General features: G+C 43.3%; 1 protein-coding gene across 1 annotated transcript in view; it reads right to left on the bottom strand.

The window, feature by feature from the left end:
• The window catches only part of MAPK1 (mitogen-activated protein kinase 1), a 35,684-nt gene extending 27,803 nt beyond the window's left edge, over positions 1 to 7,881 (bottom strand). Inside the window, exon 1 of the mRNA XM_076353232.1 lies at positions 7,542 to 7,881. Within this exon, the coding sequence (XP_076209347.1) occupies positions 7,542 to 7,684 (143 nt within the window). The 5' untranslated portion in view covers positions 7,685 to 7,881. The remainder of the gene's footprint in view (positions 1 to 7,541) is intronic.
• Between the last annotated feature and the right edge of the window lie 253 nt (positions 7,882 to 8,134).

Here is an 8,134-nt window from a genome sequence, read left to right on the forward strand (position 1 = left end):
TGAAGTAATTGCATATTATAAACTGTAAGTCTAATTGCAAGTTGCTGGTACTTAAAACATACCCACAACACAGACAAATTACTTTCTACCATGTAACAAAAACTCTCATTTGCATTCTAATCACCACAGAGTATTTCAGTATTTTATGAAAATTCTCTTAAAATACAAAAGAAGAGCTTCCAAGAGAAGAGATTTTCCCTTAATAGAACTTAGGTTGTTGTGATCTTAGGTATTGCTAAACAAGATAGATAGTAAAAACACGTGCACAACTATGCTAAAAACTGGACTGTCATGGAAGATTCTGCCCAAATCTAATAGAACAATATTTCCAGTAAAGCCTTTCTACAAGCCATGTGTATATATACACACACACAAATCAGTATTTCATCCACCACTGAAAGGCAGCCAGGCCCGGGAAGGCACACAGCAACCTTTAGACAGCTCCTCCTCCAGCCAGCGTGCAGGCAGCCAGGGCACTAGAAGCCTGCCCGGGTGGAAGCCGGGGTGCAGTCCCTTCTGCAGGGGACGCGAGGCTGCCTCTGCTCTAGCTCTCACCCAGCCACCAGAAACCCAGCAGAAAGGGGTGGAGACAGGAATGCTCTCTGAAACAGAAACCAACCTACTGCATGCTGATGGAGTACGAGAAAACTCGTCTTGCCAAAGTATCTACCAATATCTCATCAAATAACCCCATCTGAATTAAAGACATTTATTACTACTTGGATCTTACTAATCTGCCTGGTCAAAGCTGATAATGAAGTAATGCATGTTTGGCTTTTAACGTACCTTGCAAAAAGATGAGTTTGAGAATAGCTTCTTTGTATGTCCAAAAGTTGTAATAAAGCAAAGGAAAATAAGCTCCCTTCTGAAAAGGGGATTCATTCACAACCAAACAACTCTCTTTAATAACTGACCTAACGATTAATAGAATCTAGGTTTGACACAGATAAATCACCTGAAGCAAACTACGCTTTGCTGCATTTCACATACACTATTAATTTACCTTACAACACAGTAAAAGAAAAGTTATATTCTAAAATACGTTTATGGCTCCATACACTTCATTTGAGTGATCTGGAAATCAAAATCAAATACAATTGAAATCACTTAATAAAATGTTGTGGGGTTTGGGGTTTTTTTCAGACATTATTTGAAAAGTTCTAAAAACACCTCACTTTAAGTGCAAGTAAAAGTATTTTCTAGATTACCAGAACAACATCCAACTTCATGCATTAGCAACGCCTGCTCACAGCGATGAAGGCTAACCATGGACTGGGCTGCGTTATTAAGTGTGTAGCCAGCAGGTCAAGGAAAGTGATTACTGTTGTGAGGCCACATCTGGAATACTGCGTCCAGTTTTCCTCTCTCCCAGTACTGGAGCAAGTCCAGCAGAAAGCCATCAGGATGTACAAGGGGCTGGAGGACATAACATAAAAGAAAAAAATTGAGGAAACTGGATTTGTATAGGCTAGGAGGGGAAAAAAAAAAGGGGGGGGGAGGGAAGCATCTAATTGCTCTTTGAAGTTACATAAAGGGGGATTACAGAGAAAACTGATCCAGACTCTTCTCAGAGGTAAAAAGTACAAAGGACAAGAGGCAATGATCGCAAGTTGTGGCAATGGAAGCTCTCATGTTTTTAAGGGCAAAAGTTTCACTGGACAATTGTTTTAACACTAGAACCAGAAGCTGCCCAGAGATGTTGTGGAATCTCCATCCCTGGAGATTTGGGAAATACTGAGTGGACAAGTTGAGCAACTTGATCTAATTTTGACATCAGCCCTGCTTTGAGTAGGAGGTTGGACTACATGACCTCAGGAAGTCCCTTTCAACCTACATTATGCTGTGAAATATTCCACAGCAAGATGTCATAAAATATTTTTATTAAATACCAAATTGATCAGTTAATTTCATTTCTAGACCACAGTTGAAAGCTATGACAAAGCATCAACATAAAAAGCATTAAAAAAATTACTACGTTGGCGAAGTATTACTTTTCAACTCAAGTTGAGATGTACACCTACTCGGTAAGTATTAACTCTTCTGTGGGCTGTAGTTCCCCACTCCTAAACAAGGAGCTCACTGAACTAACAGATCCTGGTGTCCTACAAATACACATTTCTGGTCTCGAGAGTACCAATAAATCTATCCGTGAAACTGGGACATCTGTCATGTCTCTTTGGGGAGTCTGACTTCTCATACGTGACCTCCTGATGCAGTCTCCTCCTCAGTGGAGCAGCATATAGGATCTCTTCGCTCTAGCAAAATACCTATTTTTAAGAAACTTGCAGAAACTTTCCATCTTTAAGTCTTCTACCATCTGTCAAATTTGATGGAAGGCAGGCAACAGGTTCAAGAATCATATGCAGGGGTACAGGAGATGGACTGATGCAACCACATACAGATACTGTGAACGTATAAGCCTTATTTCCTTAATAAATCATGCTTAAAAAAAATAACACAAGTTATCTCTATCTGTTTCCATGTCCATCCCATCTCTATCCATGGGCTGGACCATGCTATGTTAAGAAAATATGTATTTATTTATAAAATGCAAGTGTCCCTGAGCTGCACTCTTCTACTGTTAAGCCAGTATCCCATTACTTTGGGCAGACAGGAGAAGTTGCTACCTCTCATCTTCCATAAATCTTAAAGACAACTCTGATACAGAGAGCGAGTAGCTGCTGTCCTGTCCCTGGCGCCTGCTGCACAGCTTGCTGACCACCTGTCTCATCACAGGGGAGAGCAGGAAAAGCAGCTCTAATTGCTCCTTTCGTGCTTCCATGTCACATTAAGCAAGTGCTAGAAGTCTGAGTGACTGAAGGGAAATGCTTACCTCGGCCTTCTCCCCAGAGAGAAGCAGCTGATAACTAGCCACCAATTACATTCCCTAATTCTCTACGCTGATCCTTGCACTAAGTAGGGTTGGCTAACTTGTATCAGCTCCCTCTTTTCCTTATCACACAGACCAGAACATGTTAATTACCAGGTATCGACACCCATATCCAACCTGTGCTCCCTAAAAGCACATAGAAACAGGGACATGAATCTCTATACTTGCTTTATCATTAACGGCTACTCTCTCCAGATCAATACAATAGTTAACAGAAAAAAAAATTATGGGCTGTTTCTGATCCTTGCCAGCAAGCAGTCCACCCCAGATCACCAATCTGACCCTCACCGTGGGATGCAAACGCTACCTTTTTGTGTAACGTTGGACTGTCTTGAAAGAAAATATTACATGGCCATCAATCCTATCAAGTTTTCTATTTTCATCTTTTAATATAAATATCTACACCTTGCAGATCACTCTATTCCTGGACTTTTTGTGTGTTTCAAGCCTCTTCATGCATATACTTCTCAGATTTCATTTTAAATCATCCAACCTCTAAAAGTAGGGCTCTTCCTTGAGACAGTAGAAAGGAGCAGAACTTTGAAAAAACTACTGCCAAATGTTTCAAATGTTCTTTTCAGTATTACTTTAACATTCATCTATTGACTACCTTAACTTCTAATATCACTCTTCTACAGCACATCAGTAACACAAAGACATCTTTGTAACAACCCAGTCAAATTCGGGCCAAGAAATGCAAGATTTGAGCTTCAAGACTGTTTTCTTCCAACTGCATTCATGTTTATTATTTATATGCAGTTATTTGCAGCAGTGATAATACTTCACATTCACATAAGCCTGATGACAAAAAGGACTTCCAAAAAACAGAATATAAACCAGAACATCCCTATCACATTCCCATTCACCATTTCTTTCCAAAAAGATTACTTATTTTAAACTGTCAAATGATCATCCTTGCCAAATTACCACTGACCAACTGGATGAAGAACAATTCACACTGGAAATTTAAAGCTCAACACAATCATATTTTTATCGCTGTTTCACTGTGTTTAAAGTACGGCCTGTTAACAGGTTGATTTGAGTTTTTTTGCAAAAGAAGGGGAAAAAAAAAACAACTAACCCACACATTTGGGAAGGAGGAGACCATCTCAAAAACCTTTCACACTTTATTGTGTCTGAAAGGTAGTTCTGAAACTTCAGACTTGGTCTCAAAGTCAGTCCCAGCTGACTCTGAGGTTGATAATCCCCTATTACTGAAAGAAAGGGAAAGTCACATAAAGAACTTCACACCAAAACCCCTCAAAACAACTCTTAAGCAAAAGAGAAGGGGAAGGAAAAAAAACCCCACCCAACACATACACACACACACACCATTTGCATGTATTTGGATAAATTAATTCAGAGTAACAAACATGACTGTATGACTAAATTGCTCAAAGAATGTCCTGCAGTCCTAGGAAGTGCTGAGGATTTTGGCTAAAACTTTGTTTGCACTGTGGTCATCCCCTAGTTTTACATGCAGAAATGCTGAAAACAAAAAATAGGTTAGAAAGGGATGCTGACATGGATATTCACTTATTAACCACTTCACCCCCAGCAACAAAATTTCTGAGTAAGATGCAAGCCTGTATCAAAGGATGAACATTTTTGGTGGAGTTTAACTGGAGGATGTTAAGACGGGAGTTTGCCTGATAACATGCCTTTTCTGCTTACGAAGCTGAGAAAGTGCAACCACAACACAGCAGCAAATATACTGCTCTGTTAAGTTTATTTTTACTCAAAACCCAATTATGTTAAAAATGACTGCACTAGGGAAAATAGTTAAATGCCTTTAAGGGTTTTCAAATCCAGATGAGAGAACATTCGCGTACAGTCTATTCAGTCAACATCTTCCTCTATTTCCTGTGCTGTTATTTTATGTTGTGATCAATACTTCTCAAACATTATTCCCTCTGCTGCAAAATTAAAATGGAAGACTGACCATAACAGCACTATCCTAAGAATACTTCATTTGCCCTTTTATTCAGTAATATAATTAAAAGAATTTTATTGTTTTCAACTCCCTAATCCAGAAATATAAGAATTAGGAAAAACAAGGAAAAGAGTGAAGGATTTTAAGAGGTAAGTCACTTGTTCTCCATATAAGAAGATTTATGGTACAATGCACTTGCAAAGTAACTAGTATCTCCCAAGTCATACACATTAGCTGTGGGTCTAAAACAAAACCATCAGAGCCTGCTCTGCTTTGCTTCATTAAAGGGTACAAATTTAAATGGATTTTGCAGTTGCGGGAAACGTCTCCATCTGCACACTCATAGCTTGCCCTCTACCCCGCCCCCCAAGGGAGAAGCTTCTGCAGATCCTCACTGCATTAGCAATCAAAGCAAGACAAGAAACACGTAGTATTAAACTGCATAACCTATACCTCCGTTGATTGATAAGTAATCTTATTTAATCATAAGAGCTTGTATGTTAGGCACTACAAAACATTACAGTTGCTATGGCATTTAACTACAAGAAGTGCATCCAACACTTTCCTTATCAAGAATACAATATAAACTGAGACTTTGTTCCCCGTCATTTCACACCCAAGGCAGAAAAGCAATAATTAAGAGCACAACATACCGAATTTAGTATTTGACATTAATAATTTTAGAGTAGAAAACACAGGAGCCAAGTACATATTTCAACTGAACCAGAGATTTGGATTTTTTTGTTAGTAATTTTGCATAGCAATCATAGCAGACACAATGTATTAGAATAAGTTTTTAAATAAAAGATAACCTTATACAGTTTGGAAGGGGAAACAGTTTCAGTACAGAACTGAACCATAACATAACATTTGTAGGGGCAGAAAGTGGCCTCGTTTCCCCCATGTCTGCTCACTAGCACAGTGATGCCAAAAAAGGGCATCAACTGCCATCATACTGCTTCTTGTAATCTCTGATCTGTGGTGAAATATTTTAGCTTTAACACGTTGTCTGTTAAACACACTTTTAACACCCCGCTGATATGAACCGGACTATACACAGCATACATCTTGGAAGTACTATTCCCAAGTACCTTCCTAAGTCAGACTGCAAGCGTAAACCAGTGCAGTTAGTACCGAGATTATCTGCACTGGTTTACTTGCCCTCGCTCAGGTGATAAAGTACACCATAATAAAATACAGCTTGTACCATAAGCTACATTAACAAGTTTTGGACTGGATATATTGTTTTAGTGTTAGAAATCACAGCAATAACAAGGATATTTTTACACCGTAAACAGGATTTCTGATTTACATTTTGAAGCTTCTTCCCACAGCAAAAGAAGTGAAGGCTGCAACTCAAAACTTTGTGAGAGAGGCTCATCTCCCAGCTAAGTTCAGGCCTAGATGAAAGCTTCCACCCTGAAATACAGGATGACTTCATCTTAACAGGCCAGCACAATTCAATTACTATACGCAAAAACCTGTAGCTATAAAAATCTGTAACATACAGCTGAAGGCTGTGAAGAGCCTTCACTGAGAAATACACTAGTTTACAAAAGATTAAGCATCGGAGAGAGAAATTAATGCCGATAAAGCTTTCATGAAGTCATAGCCTGTAAACCTCATTTAGTACCTCTGGTCAAAAAACATGCTGAAGAAACAGAACCAGTGTTGGAAGAAAGTTGACAAAATGATGACAAAATGATAACAAAAAAAGTTTTGCATCTGCACCCCTTAAATTATTTCAGAAGTAATTTTTTTTTTAACCTGTTTTACTAATATAAGACAGAATAAGAAATCCTAAGTAAGGTCACTGAGCATGCCAGATTTAGAACACAGTCACTAGATATACCATCAGAGAGCATCATCCCAACCCATTTAGATCGCTAAAAAAACCCATCTCATGCTCTCAACCCGGTTAGTTTACATTTTCAGTATTTTGTAGTTCATTCACCTCCCTCTTTAAGGCCGATATTAACCAAAGCAAACACACACGATCGCTTTTTAGTGAGACTTAGTACAAGTCTTCATGATACAAAATAACCAAGAGCTAGAACGGCTGAGAACTTTCACCTGTATACATGTTAATTTAGACCCCAATCTGGCAGGCTATGCAGCACAGACAGCACGTCCTAAGAAAAGCCAGGTAGGGGCAGCAATTCGTATGCAGAGATTCACTTTTTTTATCAACTGTGACCTCGGGGACATGCAGCCAGGTGAGCCTTCGCACGGGCACAAAGAGAAACGCGGAGCTGCTAGCAGGTTTTTACGACCTTTTCCCCTTTTTGAACGTCTGCAATCACACTACAGAGGCGGAGAAAATAGAGAGCAACCGACTCTAGAGGCAGGGACAAAAAATATTCAAGAAAATAAACGCACGACTGAAAGGAAACGAGACGTTCAGCTGCACCCATCGATGGAGGAATTTTGGAGGGGGGGGGGGGGGGAGCAGCGAGGGAGGGGAGGGGTGATGCCGGAGGGACAACCTCGGGAACACGAAGGGAAAAGCAGAGCTGAGGAGAGCGAGGCAGAGATGCTTGAGCCCCAGCTTCCCCTCCCCCGAGGGCAAGGCACGGGCCTCTCCCCCCTGCAAGGGCGGGCCGGAGCCCAGGGCCGGGCCCCGGGGAATCTGCGGCCAGGCAGGGCGGCGGGGAGGAAAGGAGGGAGTTGTTCAGGGCAAGGGCGCTGCCCCAGCCGGGCTCGGCAGCCGGCACTCACCACACCATGCCGTAGGCCCCCTCGCCGATGTAGGAGAGGTTGGTGTAGCGGGGCCCCACGTCGAACACTTGGCCCCGCACCATCTCCGGGCCCCCGGCGTTGGCAGAGCCGCCCGCAGCCCCGGCCCCCGACACCGCCGCCATGTTGTCCGTGCCGGGAACCGCGGTGACTGCGTGCGGGGGGGGGCGGATGCGGGGGGAGGAGGAAGGAGGGGGACGAGGAGAAGGATGCAGGAGGGAGGAAAAGAGGCGCCGCCCGCTCCGCCGCGCTCCTGAGCACCGGCCGCTGCCGCCGGCTCCGAGGCCCCGTCAGCGCCGTCACCGCCGCGGCCGCTGTGAGGAGACGCTGCCGGCCGCGCGCGCGCGCATCGACCCGGGCCGGGGGGAGGGGAGGAGGGGGTGGGGGCTCGCGCGGAGGGAGCGGCGGCGAGGCGGGGTCGGGCGGGGCGGGGGGCGGGGTCAGAGGCGGGGCCGGGGACTGCGGTAACCGCAGCCGCTGGGGAGGGGGCGCGGCGGGCCGGTCACGTGGTGGGCGTGCCGGCTCTGCGGGCGCGCGGCCGCCCGGCGCCATTAGAGGCGTCAGGTGACGGCGGG

Source organism: Aptenodytes patagonicus, chromosome 15 (assembly GCF_965638725.1).
Source record: "Aptenodytes patagonicus chromosome 15, bAptPat1.pri.cur, whole genome shotgun sequence".
Classification (NCBI taxonomy): Eukaryota; Metazoa; Chordata; class Aves; order Sphenisciformes; family Spheniscidae; genus Aptenodytes; species Aptenodytes patagonicus.